At 34.2% G+C, this 22,528-nt stretch overlaps 2 protein-coding genes across 2 annotated transcripts; one reads left to right on the forward strand and one right to left on the reverse strand.

Moving 5' to 3' along the window:
• The first annotated feature begins 318 nt into the window (after positions 1-318).
• On the forward strand, positions 319-4,718 carry LOC129887538 (cytochrome P450 704B1). The gene is made up of 6 exons (XM_055962660.1): positions 319-665; positions 1,235-1,450; positions 2,447-2,725; positions 3,027-3,416; positions 3,585-3,785; positions 4,448-4,718. The coding sequence occupies exons 1-6, from the start codon at positions 390-392 to the stop codon at positions 4,625-4,627; spliced, it is 1,542 nt and encodes a 513-aa protein (XP_055818635.1). The 5' UTR covers positions 319-389; the 3' UTR covers positions 4,628-4,718.
• A 1,039-nt stretch (positions 4,719-5,757) lies between these two features.
• On the reverse strand, positions 5,758-9,861 carry LOC129887540 (expansin-A15-like). The gene is made up of 3 exons (XM_055962663.1): positions 9,708-9,861; positions 7,914-8,211; positions 5,758-6,128 (listed from the first exon to the last, which is right to left on the reverse strand). Exons 1-3 carry the CDS (start codon positions 9,835-9,837, stop codon positions 5,822-5,824), a joined length of 735 nt encoding a protein of 244 aa, XP_055818638.1. The 5' UTR covers positions 9,838-9,861; the 3' UTR covers positions 5,758-5,821.
• Positions 9,862-22,528: the final 12,667 nt, after the last annotated feature.

The raw sequence follows: 22,528 nt of genomic DNA on the forward strand, positions 1-22,528 counted from the left end.
AATGACCCGATGATACAAAAAAATATTTACATTAACAGTCAAGGTCGGAGTTAGAATACAATTTACGAGTTACAAGATTCGAATTTCAAATTCATAAGCTTGAGATTCTGACTCCGTCTCTGCGAACAACTTATATATATTACATAAAGAAATATGGTTGAGATGAATATAAGTTTGGTTGAAGACACAAAGAACGTGCAATATTTTCAATTCACAACATGCAAAGACTATTGACAATTTTGTAGAAAATTTACAAGTAACCAATGCTTAAACCACTTTACATAATACTCCTCCATTTATCTGTATATAAGATTAACACACAATTTTGACTTCTACATACAGCCATAATTTCCAATATTTTCTCATAGCTCAACATCAAACACAACAACATGGGATTATTAACTTTGTTAGCTTGTTTAATTTTGTCTTGGAAATTTATCAACACATATAGGCAGAAAAATAAGAAAGGCCCAATAAATTGGCCTATTATTGGGGCAGGCTTAGAACAATGGGTTAATTTTGACAGGATGCATGATTGGTTAGTTGAGTATTTGGCTCAATCACCAACTGTTGTTGTTCCTGCCATGACCACAACTTATACTTACATTGCTCATCCAAATAATGTTGAACATGTTCTCAAAACAAACTTTGATAATTACCCAAAGGTGTGTATATATAGTACTTTCTTTCTCTTTAATTAAATTATAAATAGCTTGAGAATATATAATATATGTAAAATTCATGTATAATAATGGTATATACACTAATAGAAACAAAGATTTTTCCCACCGTAAATCAGTGGAACATTTGTACTATGAAACATGATTTTTCCATTCATGATCCATCGAACCAACTCACTGGAGAAATGAATAGTGGGAAACACAATATCACTGAAATAGTGGAAGCTTCCTAATTTTACCATATGAAACATTAGCTATTTTTTTCTTTTCTCACCGATTCAATCAAAGTATTGGTGAGAATAGTCACTGAACATTTTTCAATAGGAAATTCAGTGGGAAATAGTTACTTTTTAGTTAATTAGTGTATAATATATTGTATATTGGCTAAAAGAAGTAAATAGTGAATTCGATCTGCTATTTGTGTAAAAATTTGTTCGGAAAAAGGTGCAAGATTTTTTTTCTTTCTATTTATAAATTAGATTACTCACAACTTACATATGGTTTTTAGTCTAGCATGAGAAAGATTGTTTTTTTTTTCTTTTGTTTTGGCACAGGGTGAAGTGTACCATTCATATATGGAAGTTTTGCTTGGAGATGGTATCTTTAATGTGGATGGTGAGCTTTGGAGGAAACAAAGGAAGACTGCTAGCTTTGAGTTTGCTTCAAAGAATTTAAGGGATTTCAATACTGTGGTTTTTAGGGACTATAGTCTTAAACTCTTTAACATTCTCAATCAAGCATCTTTCAAGAATGAGCAAATAGACATGCAGGTGAGTTGCTGAATTCTGTTTGGAGTTAAATACAATGATTAAGATACTTTGTCTCTGACGGTGTTTGACTGAGCACAAAGTTAAAAAAAAATATGAAAGACTTCGAAATTAGTGATCTAAAACAGATGCATAGCCATTTGTACGAATATAAATCATATCACTAAGGGGTCGCTGGATAGAGATATAAGAATAATACTGAAATAAGTGTATTAGTAAGGTCTTTTTATCTCCATGAGATAGTGGTAAGGTTTGTGTACACTCCATCCTTCCCAGACCTAACTTGTGGGATTTCACAGGGTATGTTGTTGTTAAGTAATGTTGAGATTACTTATGCTAGGATTAGTTATGATGGGGTTATTCCTTATCCACTGTTTGGTTTGGAGCAGTACGGGGTGTTTTATATTTAACCATGCTTATCCATATATGAATAACCCTTGTATTGCTAATACCATAATTTGTTATGTATTAGTTATACATACGTTGTAAATCTTACCAAACAAAGGATCAAATAAAACCACGGTTAATACATAGACCCCTAGGGGCTAAGGGTAGAATTAAAAGTTTAAAGTTAAATTGTTTTCTGTTGAGTCCCACATTGGTGCTTTGGGATGGAATGGTCTCTTTATATAGTTTTGGACAATTCTCACCTCAAAAACTAGATTTCGAAGTTGGAGACCAAGATTCATTTATTTATCATGACATCAGAATTAGGTTCATCCCAATTTATTATTTGCCCAATGTTCACCCCCATCTTATATTATCCACTCTTCAAATATTCATTCTTGGACGTGCAGGGGTGTTGAGTCCCACTTGGTGCTTTAGGGGTGATGGTCCCAAAATCCATTTCTTTATCATTTAATAAACAAAAATATTTGTGTCATTTGTTTTTGAGGAAACTAAAAAAGAAAAGTGTATCACATAAAACAACACAAGAGGAAGTATAATTTTATTCCGTTTTTCTTTTGTATTGTTGCTAAAGAAGAATTGTTTTTCCAGGATCTGTTGATGAGGATGACTCTGGACTCAATATGCAAGGTGGGATTTGGTGTAGAGATAGGAACATTGGACCCAAAATTACCAGAGAATAGCTTTGCAAAGGCATTTGATGCTGCAAATGTCATTGTGACACTAAGATTCATTGATCCTTTGTGGAAAATCAAGCAATTTCTCAACATAGGATCAGAAGCCATCCTTGATCAGAGCATTAGAAAAATTGATGATTTCACATATTCTGTCATAAGAAAAAGGAAGGCAGAGATAGAAACAAATGACAAAGTAAGCTCATACAAACTTTTTATAATCATTGGTTTAGCTAAATTATAGCCTGTTTTGTCAAGCTTCTAGCAAGTCAAAAATTGCTAGGAGGTATTTGTCCAAATTTTTTGAAAAAATAAGTGCTTCTGAGTAGTAGCAGACACCATTTTAGAGAAGCACTTTTGAAACTTTAGTCAAGCAAAATTGTTGTTACAATATAAACTGCTACTTTTCAAAATAAGCAGTTTTCTCAAAGTTTTGGCTAGACAGGTTTATTAGTCTTATACTATGCTAATTTTTTAATGATTTTCAACATAACCAGATTAATAAGCAAGACATATTGTCAAGATTCATTGAGCTAGGAAAAGATCCTGAGAACAATATAACAGATAAAAGCCTGAGAGACATTGTCCTGAATTTTGTCATCGCGGGTCGCGATACAACTGCAACGACTCTGTCTTGGGCTATATACATGATTATGACTCACGAGAACGTAGCAGAGAAGCTATACGCGGAGCTGAAGTCGTTGGAACAAGTCCGTGCTAAAGAAGAGAACGTGTCGTTGCATCAGTATGACCCGGAGGATCCTGAATCTGTTGATTCGAGAGCGATTCAATTTGCTGGACTCCTGAATTATGATTCATTGGGGAAATTGTACTACTTGCATGCTGTGATTACAGAGACACTTAGATTGTATCCTGCTGTTCCTCAGGTTAGTTTCCATGATTTTATTGCAAAAATCAGCACACATTGTTATCAATTGGTCACCATTCAACTTTAATTGATAGGATTTAACTGGAAGCCTGGGTATGGATTCGGCAGAACCCAGTAACTTTTGCACAAATAGTGTATTTGTATTAAAAAGTTTTAATGTGAGCAGGATCCAAAGGGAATATTGGAAGATGATGTTTTACCAGATGGAACAAAGTTAAAGTCTGGAGGAATGGTGACTTATGTACCTTACTCTATGGGAAGAATGGAATACAACTGGGGTTCTGATGCAGCTTCATTCAATCCTGAGAGATGGCTTAAGGATGGAGTTTTCCAAAATGCATCTCCATTTAAATTCACTGCTTTCCAGGTATATATCTATAAACAGAGCATCTCAATAGAATTGGTGACATGGATCAACTTAACAAAACTAAAGAGAAATAACTTGCTTAGGGAAACTAACAACTCATCCGAACAACTTCAACAAAAATTTAAAATTATTTGTTATATATAATAACAACATTTTGAGGGCCTTTAGTTTTTCAGGATCTGAAGCAATGGTTTATGTAACCTTACCTTTAGAGTCGGCCCCGACCAAGGGGTGAATGTAAAAAGTAAAGCTATCGGCTCAGCTGAATTTAGTAGTTTTGGCTTAGATCCTATGGATGTGAAGTAATATACTAATTATGTATACGTGGTAAATTTTAACAAAAACTCAAATGATATGTGCAATTCTGAACCCATAAAGTTAAAATTTTGAATCCGACTCTACCTGGTCTAAAGTTGCCAATATATAATATGTGTATAGCCATGGTCCGATCTAGGATATTGTAAGGGGTTCATTCAAACGTCCCTAGTCAAAAAATTACACCATAAATAACTATATCAAAATTGTATTTTATGTATATATATAGTGAACATCGAATCCTACTGGCTTTCCCAATATTTACTTCATTATATCTTGAATCCCCTTAGTGAAAATCCTTGTTCCGCCACACTGATAACAACATTTTTTATGCCATGGTGTTGTAGGGAGGGCCAAGGATATGCCTTGGGAAGGACTCAGCATATCTTCAGATGAAGATGGCACTTGCAATTTTGTGTAGATTCTATAAATTCAAGTTGGTCCCAGGGCATCTAGTCAAGTACAGGATGATGACCATTTTATCAATGGAACATGGGCTAAAGCTTACAGTTTCACTGAGATCTTGAAAATCCCAAAATGTGTAAATGTTTATGATGGCTAGATTTTATTTCCAAATTGTAACTAACTTATATGGTTAAAATAAAATCTTTCATGGAACCAGAGCAATTGAAAAGAATTATTGTCACTAGAAAATTTATCATTACATACGTCTGCTTTAAGTTTTATGCACTGATAGTTTAAAAAAATTCTACACATTCAAGTCAATACGTCTGTTTGGATGGACTTATTTTAAGTAATTTATAAATTGAAAACTGCTTATAAGTTAAAAGGTGCAGCCCAACTTATTTTTTTGACTTATAAGTTATTTTCCACTTATAAGCTGCTTAAAATAAGTCCATCCAAACAAATACAATTATTTATTGGAATTTATTTTAAACACAAAATGATTTTAAGTTGGTCAGTCAAACACTCAAAAAAGTTGAAAACAACTTATAAGGAACTTATAAGTCAATCCAAACGGGCTCTTAGGAGGCGATCATGCAATTTTTTCACTCTATTTTCGAAATTGAACTCTGAAAAACACGTTTGATCATAAAATCTAGAATTCAATTTAAATTGAATTCTAGAATTGTCAAGAATTTGAAAAACAACAAACATATGTCACATTTGGCATATAGTCATTCCTAGATGACTAAATGCCATCTAGGAATAAAAGAGAAGTAAAAGATAATTAACACTACAAGGCAAAGAAACAAAAAATAAAAAGGAAGGACATATAATAAATATACAACAAAAGCATCATGTCCATTAATGCTCATTACTGCACTAAACAACTGGATTATTACAACTAAAACTTAGGAGAAAAAAAGTTTCCAAATTTCTCCAATTCATACAGACACTCCTAAATGAGGGTGGTAAAAGAATCCACCACTGCATCGCAACAAAAGAAAAAACAAAAATACATAAATTAAAAAAATAAAAATAAATAATAGCCTCATGGATATTATAGGGTCCTAAAGCTATGCTACCCTTAATTCAAATATAATTAATATGACAAAAAAGGACAACTTTAAAATCCCTATGTACTAACAATGACCATTGAGGCTTTAGTCAAGTAGTAAGAGCGTAATACATGATGTGTAGGTCAGAATCACATGACACATCCAGAACTTAAAAAAAAACTTATAATTCAGGGAGACGGATTCATTATTCAACTCATCGAGTTTCTAATCATGTGCCAAATGTTTAGGGTTAGTTTTTCAGTGGAACTGACCACCAGTGTATGTCTGTCCAAAAGACCAACTAGCAGGGGCAACATTGTTAGAGACCACACTATGTCCATCACTAGTAGTAACTTTAAATGAAAGGCTTTGTCCATTTAGTAAACTGTTGCTTTGCCAGTTTTGGCCCCAATTTCTTGACATAGATTGCCATTGGGTTTTTGATCCTTTAATGGCTACAGCGCGAACATCACCAGCACCGCCAACATTAGTTACTAGTACCAAGTTGAAGTAAGAGTGTCCATTGATGGTGAACCTGATGCCTCCCTTTCTGCTGCAGGGTACCCTACAAGAGTTGACAATAGAGTTTATGTTAATTGATTCTATTGCAAGCATTTATAGGTGCGACCTAACAGTTAATGAAGATAAAATGGACCAGGAAAAGAAGAGTTTAAATTCCAACAAAGGCAAAAAAGCTGTTGGGTGATTCTTTTGTATCTTGTAAGTCTTGGTGGACAGAGTATGTGCTGGTATAACATAGCCAATATTTAGTGGACTAATCGAAGTGATGTATAAGTTGACATGCACACCATAGTTATACAAAAAAATAATTCCTATTGCAATTTTTGGGTGGCTAGAGTAGAAAATGCAGTAATCAGTCAAGAACATGTTTCTTCCACTTGAAATTTGCTCAAAAATTACAAATTTCCTGAATAGACAGGGAAAAGCCCTTTACTAAACTAAGAAAATAGAATAGATAGGCTTTTTTCGCTTCTTCGTCAAGCTTTCGAGCAGCTCTTTCAACTGCCGCCTAATCCCCCAACATGCTCAAGAACAGAGAGCCGTCCAGGGACTGCCGGAGGGAGCTTGCTTATAGAAAGAAGATAGGCCAGAAAAACAAGGTGCAATGGGCTCTCCGCTAAAGTGAGGGCCCCGGAAATAGTATTTCTCAACTGTCGATCGATGTGACAATCATGCCTGCTTGACAAAGCCTTTTTCATTCAGTCTCCCAATAAACGAAAAAGGATTTCTGGTGACACGAAAGTTGTGATCGACACTCTCTTTCCTATTCCACTGCGCTAAGTGGTCCTTCCCTTTCTTGCTGGATGACTACTCCCAGACTCCCAGTCTCTGGTCAATCCATGCTGATGCTAGAAGAGCTATTCCCGCTGCCCACCCGAAAGAGACGAGGAAGACTAACCGCCATACCTCTCACATTCATTCAAGTGACTTCTTACCATTACCTTTTGATGTCTGAAATCAAGATTTATGAAAGGGAAAAGGACATTACTATTAATCTATAAGCGCCCTTTGTTTAATATTATTGTAAGCGGCGTATTCCCGCTCGGGGAAGAATGAAATGAAACGAATTCGGTACCGTATCGAAGCAATGCCCTGGACGAATCCACGGCTGGGTACATGCCTCTTGAAATCATTTCGGGAGACCTTGTTACAATTAATTATTGTTATTGAAATATGATAGGGGAAACAAAACTTTTATGTTTGTTTTGATCGGGTAGGGAAAGGTTTCGTTCCTCTTCGAGTGACTATGTACCTCTTCGAATGAGTTGAACTCTGTTCAACGAATCTTCAAAGCGACTTCGTACCTTAGTTGAACTATGTTCAACAAAGCGCAGAGACTTCGTACCTATAACTAAAACCTACGTATCTTTTCCTACGGAATCCAATATGAAGAAGAAAGAGGGTCGATTGCACTTCGAAGGCAAAATGGAGCCTTGTCCAAGTAAAATTTTCAATAATAGTGTGTGTATTTTACGTGTATTTCAATAACGAATCGACCATTGAACATATGTGGCAACGTGAGGACCTAGTTGAATAAAAGTGTGTGTATTTCACCCATATAACGAGCACCGATATGAAGTTTGGAAGGAAAATCACATAAGCAAGCATTATTTGGACCAAACATAACCAGACCTTTCTATAACAATCATCTTCTATAACAATGTTTCACTATATTGACCAAATTATTTTTTGAAACTGATTTTTCATGTTATGTTATATTAAATGTTCTTTATAACGGCATTTCACTATAGCAGAAAAAATTTAACTAGACAAATAACGTCTTTATAGATAGTTTTGACTGTATCATAAAAACCAATTGAACATATACCTTCTATAAGCAATAGGGACAATTCCAGCTCTATATTGGGCAATGTGCTGGAAGATAGACTGAGAAAGGTCAAAGTGGTGAAGAGGAGGATTGCACCAGCCACCAGCATTACTAGGTGGACATAAATTGGTTGCTGTTACTTTAATAGAGCCTGACAAACACCACTTGTGTTCGTTCACACACTTAATCTCATAGCAAGATCCACAACTCAACCCATTGTTGAACAGAGCTGTGCTCAAAGCTGCAGTTTTTGTTCCATAACCTTGGTTGTATAGATTCCCATAACCACAAGCACCACCTGTTATAAAATGCATGTAAATAAAGCTTCACAAGAATCAACATTATTGGCTAGTTTGACGTTGACTGTCTGCCTACTGCAATCCTCATTATTAGAACTTAGGTCGGCAATGTGAGCAACCTCACACAGGTGGAATTTACAAAAATCAACATAAACAAGGGCAAATTTATTGTGAGTTCTATGATTTTAATTTGACCCTTGGATTTTGCCTCAAACTATGTAATACATATGCAAAAATCAATTAAAAAGAATAGCTATAATGAAATCATACTCATTGATGGAACCGTAACTCTCCTCCTCTATCCAGACTTGAGACAAACAATGTGAGCATGCTTACCTAGCTAGAATTAATAAGAACCAACATAAACAAAGACAAAATTATGGGAAGTTGTATGGGTTCAATTGAACCTTTGGTTTTCTCTTAAATTGTGTAATATATATTTAAAATCAATAAATAATATATTAATGTAATGAGATCATACTCTTTTCAGAAAATTCACTTACTCTAGATCCTGAATTCACCGACATGTTTTCGATCTCATGAAAAATTATTTTCCCCTCCAATTAGCCTTATACCCTTTAGGGGATATTTTAATGATAGGTTCTATAAGAACATAACGATCCTATTTGGTCAACCACCTAGCAACGAACTCCGACATTCCTTTCATGATTATAGTATTACGAAACAATAGTTCCAAGCAACAAACTTCTATGTTCCATTCATTATAGTATTTCTAAATAAGTTCCTAGATTACAAGCCTAAAGGATTTGATGATAATTATGTTATTGATGACAGTTACAATCTCGATGCTGGTGACGATAACGATTGTGACCTTGATACGGAGCTAAAATTGCTAATCAAGATGAAAGGGCTAATAATAGTGCTAATTAAGTTGAGATATATATATATATATATATATATATATACATCATATATATTAGTTCTACCAATACTTTTAAATAATTATGTATCTTACCACTAATTAAAATTTTCTGCCATATATTGATGAAGATACGCCTAGATATATGTATTTTTGCTACTAGATACACTAAAAATAGGGAGAAAGGTGAGTGAGATGGGGAGAGAGGAAAGCGAGATAGTCATGTATCCCAGATACATGCGAATCACACTAGATACACATCACATACATATATCTGTATGTATATGGTATGATTCATGGTATGATTCACATGTATCTGGGATACCAGATACGTAGGAAAGGGCGAGATGGGAAGGAGGCGAACGAGATTTGTCTATGTATCCAGATACATGCGAATCCACTTTGATACAGTGTACCTAGAACAAATTACTCCTAATTTTGACCTCATATATTCTGAGATACATGTATCTGGATCTAGTTAGATTCGTAATTTACAAATTAGAGTGTATCTAAGTAATTAGCTCTTAAACCGGTAAGAATTCTATAAGTTCCCGCTTAAATTAAACCCTTAACATGAAAAAGTAAATGGAGAACAAAGAGAAAATATTTGCATACCCATTGTCCCTGAGGCATCACCACCTCCATAGAATGTAGCATGAGCATTGATCCACCCTCCTTTACCATGCCCCTTCACAAACGAGGCAATTGCAAGAAAACAAACCAAAAAAATCACAAGTTGATCCATATTTCTGCATTAAAGATTGGAACTTTTTAAATAGCACTTTCTTTAGTATAAATTCAAGAAAAGTTCACTCAGTTTTGGAAATTTTCATGTTCATTCTAACAAAACAAGGAAAATGTAAGAGAAGTAAAGGGGAGTCTTGGAGAATATAACTATGCAACAAAGAGTAATTGGAGATTGAGTTTAGAAAATTGCGAGTTAATTAGGGGATATAAATAAGCATTTAGAAATAAGAAAGCTGGTTACTCTTCCCATCAACATATGAGGAGGAATTATTGATAGTACTAATGAAGCTAGTAAATACCGTGTAAAATTAAACTGTCCTATTTGAGGCCATGATCTGCTTCTTAGATGTGATATTATGGTAGAAACAAAAAGGCTTAATAAATATGACCTTTAACTTTGATTTAATTGACAACTATGACGTCTAATTTTACTAGTGCACAAGTAGGTACTTTAACTATCAAAAACTTAAACAAATAGACACATTCGCCTTACATGGCACCCTACATAGCAATTTTGTATTCTACATGGCGTCCTACATATATTATACTACGTAGAATACGTATTTCTACTTGTTCAATTTTATATAAGTTTAAGTGTATATTGTGCACACCCGAAATTGAAAAGCATAGATGTCAGTTGAATCGAAGTTAAATGACATATTTATCCATTATGCCAAACAAAAAATGCTCATATTTAACAAGTTTAAAACGCTAAAATTGTTCATAAATATATTTAAAGAATCACTTAAAACTTATTCCAAACAGAAATGATCATTTTTGTCATTTTCTCCATCTCAGGGAGAAAAGTCCACAACCCATGTGAAGATTTCAGTAAGCAAATATTGCAAACAAATTAGAGAAGATGGAAGCATTTGAATTTGAGTTTTGAGGCGCTGGTTTTGTCATGAGTACTTTTTACTCTTTTCTTCGGTTTATTTTTGTTTGTTTACTATATTAAAAATAAATATTTATTTTTATTTATTTAATTTTAAAAATTAAGAAATAATTTATCACTAAATTCCTCATTTATCGTTATTATTAATTATAGTAATTTTTTAAAATATTAAATTTATTATATTAAAAAATTGATATAAATAAAATTATTATTCTATTTATTGCTCCTTAAGAGGTTTGAAAAGTCAATATTGAATAAGGAAAAATATAAGGAAATATTTCTTTTTGCCGAAGTTGAATTTTGGAAATTAGTTTTGGCCATAAGGTTTTGCAAAAATCCAGAATTTAACTTGACGTTGAATTTCAAAATTAAAAACACTGAAAAATTGTTTTTACTTAAAATTACTTACAAAAATTCAAAAACACTTCTAATATATAGTCATGATCAAACACAACTTCAATTTCAAAATACCATTTTTGGACTTTAAAAATCAGTACTTATATATATATATATATATATATATATATATATATATATATATATATATATATATATATATATATATATATGATTTTCAGAAAATTACTCAGTAAAGAATTAATTAATTATTTTGAAATGTACCTTAATTAAGCCATAGCATGACGTTCTTCATAAGATCATATTAAACAAGATTGTTTCTCCATTACAAAGATTATTTTGTTTATTATGTCATTTTAATTCTCCCTTTTTTACTTACAAGAAATTAAACATTATGGATAAATACCACATAATGCATTCTTGGAATAGAGAAATGGGTGGTCATCTAAGTGGCTCATATTATTAGTTACTCATATTCATCAAATAAGTGAGTTGTTAAAAAGCTCTATAACCTAAGCCACAATTAATCTATTATTTCCTTCTCTCCTATCTTTGCCTCTTCATATTTATGTTGACAAGAAATTAGAAAAAAAACAAAAAAAAAAGGAACTTGAGTACGTAACACAAACAAGTTTTGCCCATTAAGTAAAAATTTGAGAATAATTTTTAAAAATAGACTGATTGAAGATAATATTAAACCTTGGTCGTTCTAAAAATTATCCACAAATAATTGAATACAACCAAGATTTGTCATTAGCAATAGGGCATAACATATCATATGCCTTTTAATTTGGGTTCAATTATCATCTATGCCCTTCAATTTTGGATGTACATAAGTAGACATTTAAATTTGTATAAAATTGAAAAGAAAATTTTCAAAACCCTAACTTTTTTCAATTAAAAGGACCAAATTTTACCTGATTTAAGATGTATGTAAGAATAGTATCACGCCCCAAAAGAGTACCTTAGGCGTGACCGACACTTAGAAACCATCATTGGTCTCCGAGAGAACCACTTGGTCTAATCACTTATCTGTTCATCAGCGGAAGACTTATGAGATAAAAAGAATACTTATGTGGGCTCTCCATCATCAACATCAAATGAAAGAAATAATCCTTAGGAGAAGTAGTTTCAATGGAAAATTACTCCAATTACATCATCAAAGTCTGTTTATGAAGCCTTTAACACTATCAGACAGTGCCAATGACATATCCATGACTACCTCAAAAGAAATATAATTCTCAGCAACAAGGAAAGGATAAAGAGTTCTTAACTCACCAAATAGCTAGAAAGTAATGATCTTTAAAGATGCGCTTGTTGAGGATCTCTAACACCTGAATCTGCATCATAAAATGATGCAGGTCGAATGAAGTCAGTACATGAAATGTACGATTATGTAAAATGGAAGGAAAGTAAGGACATATATCAAGATACTCCCTTCAAGAAGACTCAGTTCAGAACTCAATATCATCTCAACATAAATATGCAATGCAGGTTTTTTTAAAAAAAATAATAAGAAATGCTTACTCAATTGGGAGTTTCTCTAACCGACAACCATCACTTATGAGTTAGTGATGATACAACGAAGCGATATCATTTCCACATCCATCCAATACCTTGCCAGGGTAAAGAACATCACAATCTTGGATCCAATCATCAAAATCCTCTTTTTGGGACTTAAGAGGCATAGCCTACATTCTACGCTGGCTACTTAGTTTTGGGGTTTGAATCAATTAAACTCTAACCCAACTCGGTGCGAAATACTACTCCCAAAATATGTGCTCATATTAACCTCATCATTTAGTCTCATTAGACTTTAATTTAAAACATCAAACTCATCTCATTGCATCATCAGCGTCATTACCTCTTCATTAATCATTACATTTCAAAACATTATTTACATCTCATCAAAATACTTTGTTCAAAACATTATTTAACTTAAAGAATCAAAGTCATTTAAACTCAATGATTTTGCTCTTTCAAAATTTAATAAAATACATATATAGTTTTAAATCAAATAACTCTTTTTGTCAATGCATATTAAAAGACAACATCTTTACTCAAAACACGCATGAAAAATAAATAAATCATGAATATCAAATCAATTAGGGTTCATGAAAAAGTAGTCACGAACAACAATTCCAATAATATGAAAGATAATAATAATAATAATAATAATAATAATAATAATAATAATAATAATAATAATAATAATAATAATAATAATAATAATAATAATAATAATAATAATAATAATCTCAATGCATAAATATATCTAACTGAATAGAAGAAGAATTAACTCATTTAGAATTTAAGAATTAAGGTAAAACTCAACTATAACTCAATTACGATGAATTTGAATGTTGGGCACATGGATGAACTCAATCTAATGATATGAATAGACTTACATACCTGGAATCTGTAGCTTTACGCAGAATCGAAGAACTCAATAAACACTCTTGAACCCTAACCTTTTCTCCTCACCGGAGCATTTTGTGTACTACCCAGAGTATATGAATCACCAAAATAGTATTTCTACACTACTAACAACTAAAACTATATTTGAAAATGAGGAAAAAAGTGAATAGAGAGAAGAGTTGCTTGAGAAAGTTTGATGAACAAATTGAGGAAATGAGGTGGATGTTTAAAAATAAATAAAATAATTATGAAGAATGATCTTGAAAATTCAATGGAGAATTTTGATGTCATTGGTGATATCAAATGGAGGACTATTGATGTCATGGGTGATGTAAAATGGATCTAGATCCTCCGTGGTTGGTGAGATGGATCTTACTTTTATAGAATACCCTTTTTCGGAGCTACATTTGAAGAAGTTAACTTCCTAATTAGAATTTGGTATATATGAATTATAGATCTAGAAGTCTCCTTTTATTTCGTTCAAGAATCAACCAATTTGGAGTATCCTACAGTGAGATATAATTTTCTTTCTACAAATACTCCATTTTATCACAACACCAGATCTTGCAAAAATTAATTTATTTGACCTACTTATCTTCCGAATCTTAAGCTATGATCTTCACGAAAGTTGTAGAGAATGATATAGGGGTTCTTCAACAACTTGAATCACCTAATTTGGACCATTCTATGAAGAGGTATGTCAAAAATATAAAAGCAATATTATTTTTATCAAGAATTAAAACACCACATACAATATTTTAGGAGGTGTTACAATATCTCCCCCTTGGAATCATTCGTCCTCGAATGAAGATGAAATTAGGAGACATCAAGCATGAATACCATCAAGACATCAATTACTCAGAAACTCCGATACTCAAATGCTCAAACAACACATACTCAAATAGTCAATGACTCAAACTCAAGAATACACATCGACTCAAAGGTAGAAATAAGGAATATTACCTTGAACATCATCATTGGAAGGTACAAATAGATAAGGATATTTAGCCTTTATATCTTCTTCAGCTTTCTATGTGGCTTTCTCAACAAACTGTTTTCTCCACAAGACTTTGACTGATGCAACCTCTTTGGTTCTAAACTTGCAAACCTGACGATCAAGGATTTGGACAGAAATCTCCTCATAGGACAAACTATCTTTTACTCCAATACTCTTAATAGGGAAAACCAAAGAAGGATCTCTCAAACAGTTTTAAGCATTGAAATATAGAACACGGGATGAATAGCCGTTAACTCTGGTGGTAACCTTAACTCATAGGCTACATTACCTACTTTCTTCACAATCTGGTAAGGACCAATATATAGAGGACTTAAAATTCTCCTTCTTTACAAATCTCATCACACCTTTCATGAGTGAAACCTTCAAGTATACCCAATTATTCACCTCAAACTCCAAATCTCTTATCTTAATATCGGTGTAGGATTTCTAGCGATTCTGAGCAGTCCTCAACCTCTCTTGGATGATCTTCACTTCTCCATGGCTTGGTGAACTAAGTCTGGTCCAATCAACTCAGCTTCACCAACCAATTGGTGATGCATCTCCTCCCATAAAAGGGCCTCATAAGGAGCCATCTGAATACTTGAATGGAAACTGTTATTGTAAGCAAACTCAATAAGGGATAAGTGATCATCCTAGTTACCTTTGAAATCAATGACACATGCTCTCAGTATGTCCTCCAAAGTCTGAATAGTGCATTCTGTCAGGCCATCAATTTGAGGATGGAATGCGGTGCTAAGGTTCACTCTCGAACCCAACCCTTTTTGAAAGAACTTCCAAAATTGAGTAGTGAAATAAAATCCTCTATCAGAGATAATAGATAGATGGACTTCATGAAGTTTGACAATCTCTCGAATATATAGTGGGGCATAGTGCTCTGCGGTGTCAGTAGTCTTAAAGGGTAAGAAGAGGGCTTATTTGGTCATCTTATCTATAATCACCCAAATCGAATCATGTTGTCTACAAGAGCTTGGTAATCCTGTGACGAAGTCCATATTGATCATCTCCCACATCCATTCTAGAATTTCTATATTCTGAGATACACCACATGGCCTTAGTGCTCAACCTTGACTTGTTTGCAATTTGGACATTTGAAGACATAGTATGCAATATACCTCTTCATACCACCCCTACAGTAGACTTTCCTCAAATCATGATACATCTTAGTAGACCCCGGATGGATAGAATATCTGGAGATATGAGCCTCTGCCATGATCCTATCTCGGATACCATCAACACTAGGAACACACAATCTGCCTTGGTACCTCAACATACCATCTCTCCCTTTGGCGATGACCATCACTTTCTGTTTATGTACATCTTATTTTAGCTGAAGTAAAATAGGATCTTGATCTTTTTTTCCTTCACCTCCGTTACAAGAGATGACGTAAACCCATTCTGAGGCATGACTCTGCCTTTGCTAGAGTCAACAAGTTGGACTTCCAATCGTGCAAGTCTATGCACTTCCTTTGCCAAATCCTTATTTTCCTCTTCCACATGGGTCGTACTCTCTATGGATAGCCTACTAAGAGCACCGGCAACTATATTTGCTTTACCAAAGTAGTAGAGAATGCCCATGTCATAATCCTTGAGCAACTCTAGCCATTTTCTCTGCCTTAAGTTTAGCTCCTTCAGACTGAGTACATACTGCAAGCTCTTGTGGTCTGTGAATACATCCACATGTACACCATAAAGATAGTGATGCCAAATTGTAAGACTAATTACCATAGCTGCCAACTCAAGGTCATGAGTGGGTAGTTCTTCTCATGAGTCTTAAGTTGTCTAGAAGCATAGGTAATGACCTTACCTTTCTACATCAACACACATCCCAACCCAATTCTGGAAGCATCACAATAGATTACAAAACCATTTGTTCCCTCAGGTAGGGACAATATTGGAGCAATAGTCAATCTAACTTTCAACTCTTGAAAGCTTTTGTCACAAGCATCCAACTATTGAAACTTATCTTTTTTCTGAGTCAACTTAGTCAATGGTGAGGATATAGATGAAAATACCTCAACAAACCTCCTGTAGTAACCAGCCAAACCTAAGAAACTCCTTATGTCAGTTAGAGAGATGGGTCTGGGCCAGTTCTTAACTTTCTCAATCTTTTGAGTACCAATTCGAATACCATCACAAGATATACTATGGCTAGGAATATTAAAGACTCAAACCAAAACTCGCACTTCAAAAACTTAGCCTACAACTCCCTCTCCTTGAGAGTTTGAAGGACAATCCTAAGGTGGTTAGCATGCTCACCCTTATTTCTAGAGTAGACCAAAATATCATCAATGAAGACAATCACAAAGATATCCAGGTATGAATTGAATACCCGGTTCATGAGGTCCATGAAAGCTGTAGGAGCGTTAGTCAATCCAAAGAACATAACAAAAACTCAAAATAACCATAGCGGGTTCGGAAAGCCGTCTTAGGGATGTGACATTATCTCACTTTTAATTGATGATAGCATGATCTGAGGTCTATCTTAGATAAGCATGTGGCACCTTGAAGTTGGTCAAACAAATCATCTATCATGGGAGAGGATAGTTGTTCTTTATGGTGACCTTATTCAGTTGCCGATAATCAATGCACATTCTAAGAGACTTTCCTTTCTTTTGCATGAATAGGACATGAGCTCCCCAAGGTGAGACACTTGGCCTAATAAATCCCTTATATAGGAGATCTTTCAGTTGTTCTTTTAGCTCTTTCAACTCAGCGGGAGTCATCCTATAAAGAGAAATGGAGATAGGCTATGTATCAAGAAGGACATCAAATCCAAAGTCTATCTCTCTATTAGGAGGGACTCTAGGTAGATCCTCAAAAAAGACTTCAGAAAACTCATTGACAACGGGAACTGACTCAAGAGATGGAGCCTCATCATTAACATTTTTTACTCAGATTATATGATAGATACATCCTTTGGAGATTAACTTTTTTGCCTTAAGGTAGAAAATAAATTTACCCCTAGGCAATACAGAACTCCCCTTCCACTCTAAGATAGGCTCATTCAGAAATTGAAACTTGACAATCCAAGTTTTATAATCAACTAAGTCATGACAAGAATAAGACAATCTATGCCAAGAATCACATCAAAATCAATCATGTCCAACTCAACTAAATCAACCATGGTATTCCTGTGATAGATTGACACAATACAATCTCTATAGACCCTCTAAGCTAAAATAGAATCACCAACAGGAGTAGACATACTGAAAGGCTCAAGAAGACACTGAGGAAGGATATTAAACTTATTGGCCAAGTAAGGAGTCACAAAAGATAACATCGCACCTGGATCTAGTAATGCATATGCATCAAATCAAAGGACTCGGAGCATACCAGTAATAACATCAGGTGCATTTTCTTGGTCTTGGCGATTATCCATAGCATACAAATGGTTTGTCCCTCCGTCCGCACCTAAATGGGCACCTCTCTATAACCTCTATTTTGGGTGTTGTAGAATAAGAATGAGCTTTACTACCTCTATCTCTGTGTCTCCTATAAGGACAATCATTCTGAAAGTGGCTTGTCGCTCCACATCGGTATCAAGCACTGGTGCCCTCGCGACACTCGCCCAAATGGAGCTTTCCACATCTAGTACATGGTGGATTTCCTCTAGAATCTTGAGCCACACTTCCTTGGAACTAAGAGACCTGAGCTCGGAAGTTCTGGTGACTCTGTGACTTCTGATCATACCTGGTATTATGTGCAGGGCACTCGCTGTTGAAGGTGCATAATTAGAAGACCTCTTCTGAAAGAAGGACTTGTTGCCCTTCCCTTGCTTCTGCTCGTTCTCATGCCCAACATACTTAACCTTATTTCTTAAGTGCTCCTCTCGGTCCTTTTTCTTGTCAACCTCAACTTGCTGAGCATACACCATCAATCTAAAAAAATCCATGTCAAAAATTATTAGCATTTCTTTACATTTTTTCTTCACATGTTTGTCGAGGCCAGAGAAAAATTTCCTCATCTTACCTCATATCTGGAATAATCTCTGGGGAATATTTGAACAATTGAATAAACTTCAAACTATACTCCTTCACAGTCATGCTCTCCTGCTTGAGGTTCACAAACTTCTCAACTTTTCCTTTCCTTATCTCCTGAGGAAAGAAGTGGTCAAGGAAGGCGCTTAAAAACTCATCCCAAACTGCAGGTCCAGCATCTTCGCCATGAATCTGCTCCCACTAGTTATACCACACGTTCTCCACATCTTTGAGCTGGTAGGAAACCAACTCTACATCCTCAAACTCAGTAGCATGCACCGCTTTCAATATCTTTCACATCTCATCAATAAAATTTTGAGGATCCTCCTCAACGTTAGACCTTGTGAAGACTAGTGGGTTCATACTCTGAAATTATCTAATCCTTGTGGTGGCAGATGGGTCTTGAAAGCTAGAGCTAGGAGTTGGTCAGCTATGGTTACCCATCTAGGCAGCTACTAGCTGAGTGAGAATGAGAATAGCTCCTTTGAATTCTGCCTCCGAAGTAGGGGTGGACTGAACAATAGGTATTTGGGGTGCCTCAATAGACCTTGCAGGTCGGCCCCTAGTTCTTTGAGGAGGCATATCTGATTGTAGAACCTCGGTGCTGGCAGCGTTTCTCTAACTTGCTATATATTTAGGAGGCACTATCTTCAATGTGTAAATACACGAATTAGAAAGGAAGTTTTATAGAGTTAAATGTTATCGCACGAACTCAGATTATGAAAGAAGTGAAACATTTCGTAATGTCCTATAGCCTCCTAATTATAAGTGTGGTGTACGACACACCCATAATGAAGACTCTACAAGACACAGCTTCATAGACACCCTAGGACTTTTGAACTCTGTGCTCTGATACCTAGTTTGTCACGCCCTGAGAAGGTACCTTAGGCGTGGCCGATACTTAGAAACCATCATTGGTCTCTGAGAGAACCACTTGGTCTAATCACTCATCTGTTCATCAGCGGAAGACTTAAGAGATAAAAAGAATACTTATGTGGGCTCTCCATCATCAATATCAAAGGAAAGAAATAATCCTTAAGAGAAATAGTTTCAATGGAAAATTACTCCAATTATATCATCAAACTCTGTCTATGAAGCCTTTAACGCTATTAGACAGTGCTAATGACATATCCATGACTACCTTAAAAGAAATATAATTCTCAACAGCAAGTAAAGGATAAAGAGTTCTTGACTCACCAAATAGCTGGAAAGTAATGATCATCATCAATGCGCCTATTGAGGATCTCTAACACCCATTTCTGCATCATAAAATGATGCAGGTCGAATGACATTAGTACATGGAATGTACAAGTATGTAAAATGGAAGGAAAGTAAGGACAGATATCAAGATACTCCCCTCAGGAGGACTTAGTTCAGAACTCAACATCATCTCAACATAAATATGCAATGCAAGTTTTTTTTAAAAAAAATAATAAGAAATGCTTACTCAGTTGGGAGTTTTTCTAACCGACAACCATCACTTATGAGTTAGTGATAATACAACGAAGCGATGTCATTGCCACATCTATCCAATACCTTCCCAGGGTAAATGACATCACAATCTTTGATCCAATCATCAAAATCCTCTTTTTGGGACTTAAGAGGCATAGCCTCTATCCTACGCTGGCTACTTAGTTCTGTGGTTTGAATCAATTAAATTCTTACCCAACTCGGTGTGAAATACTACTCCCAAAACATGTTCTCATATTAACCTCATCATTTAGTCTCATTGGACTTTAATTTAAAACATTAAACTCATCTCATTGCATCATTAGCGTCATTACCTCTATATCAATCATTACATTTCAAAACATTATTTACATCTCATCAAAATACTTTGCTCAAAATATTATTTAACCCAAAGAATTAAAGTCATTTAAACTCAATGCTTTTGCTCTTTCAAAATTCAATATAATACATATATAGTATTATTTCAAATAACTCTTTTTGTCAATGCATATTAAAAGGCAACATCTTTACTCAAAACACGCATGAAAAATAAATAAATCATGAATATCAAATCAATTAGGGTTCATGAAAAAGTAGCCACGAACAATAATTATAATAATATGAGAGATAAAAATAATAATAATCTCAATGCATAAATATATCTAACTCAATTGAAGAAGAATTAACTCATTTAGAATTCAAGAATTAGGGTAAAACTCAATTATAACTCAATTACGATGAATTTAAGTATTGGGTGCATGGACGAACTCAATATAATGCTAGGAATAGCCTCACATACCTGAAATCTGAAGCTTTACTCAGAATCGAAAAACTCAATGAAAACTCTTGAACCCTAACCTTTTCTCCTCGTCGTTGCATTTTGTGTACAACTCAGAGTATATGAATCACCAAAATAGTATTTCTACACTACCAAAAACTAAAACTATATTTGAAAATGAAGAAAGAAGTGCATATAGAGAAAAGAGTTTCTTGAGAATGCTTGATGAACAAAATAAGGAAATGAGGTGGGTGTTTATAGGTGTGAAGGAGGGACCTAAATATAAATAAAATAATTATGAAGAATGATCTTGAAAATTCAATGGAGGATTGTAATTTCATGGGTGCTGTGAAATGGAGGACTATTGATGTCATGGGTGATGTAAAATGAATCTTTATCTTCCATGGTTGGTGAGATGGATCTTTTTTTTATGATATACCCTTTTTCGGAGCTACGTTTGAATAAGTAACCTTCTTAATTAGGATTTGTTATATTCATATGAATTGTAGATCTAGAAGTCTCATTTCATGTCGTTCAAGAATAAAACAAATTGGAGCATCCTACTATGAGTTATGATTTTTTTCTACAAACACTCCAGTTTGTTACAACACCAGATCTTGCAAAAATTATTTTTTATACCTACTTAGCCTCCGAATCTTAAGCTATTGTCTTCACGAAAGTTGTAGAGAATGATGTCAAAGTTCTTTAGCAACTTGAATCATCTAATTTGGACCATGTTATGAAGAGTTATTACCAAAATCCAAATACAATACCATTTTTGTCAAGAATTGAAACATCACATACAACATTTATGGGGTGTTACAAATAAAAGATTGTGGATGTTGAGTTTTTCAACAGTATCAGCAATCTATTGAGAAAATATTATTCTTTTGTGAGTGAAATAGCACAGCTATTGAGAACGTAGAGAGGGGAGAAGTCGAGAGAGAAAGAGAAAAGTGAGAACTGAGTGGCGAGAGAAAAACAGGGGGGAGGGGGCAAAGGAAAAAGGAATGTGAACGGACATTTAAAAGAATAATTTTTTCATTCTTTTTAAAAAAAACATAACTATTGATAATTGTTGTTTTGTATTTATATTTTTTGAAAAAAATTACTGAATAGGTAGTTATTCTTGACACTTGTTACAACAGTTGACAAGTCTATTGAAACAATGTGTGATGATATCCAATAGTGCCACCTATTGCAATAAATACCAATTCTGTTGAGACAAATGTAGACATCTCTATCACCAGTTTCAGCATATTACACTTTTGTTGGACACTTGCAGACATCTTTGTCACCTGTTCCAATAGGTTACACTGCTGTTGGGATATATGTATACATTTGTGCTATATTTGTTTTAATAGAATTGAAATTTGTTCCAACTGATTACACTTTTGTTGGGATACAAGCATACATTTGTGCTATATTTGTTTTAATAGAATTGACATATGTGGCAAGAAATGTAAATTTTATTGGAACATATGCATATATTGTGTGATATTTTTCAAAAGAAGTTACATATGTTGCCACATATTACACTTCTGTTGGGAAACATGCATACATTTGTATTATATTTTCCAATGAATCTTACATCTGTGGCAACAAATGTCAATTCTGTTGGAACATATGCAGACATCTATGTGATATTTTTCAATAGAAGTTACATCTATTGCCACATATTACACTTCTATTAGAACACGTGCAAACATCTATATAAACTATTATACTTCTGTTGTGATTTATATAAAAGTCACAACACTAATTTGTTCGTCAGTCTTGCAATCATCTACATCAATG

This window comes from Solanum dulcamara, chromosome 4 (genome assembly GCF_947179165.1).
Source record: "Solanum dulcamara chromosome 4, daSolDulc1.2, whole genome shotgun sequence".
In the NCBI taxonomy this organism is placed as follows: domain Eukaryota; kingdom Viridiplantae; phylum Streptophyta; class Magnoliopsida; order Solanales; family Solanaceae; genus Solanum; species Solanum dulcamara.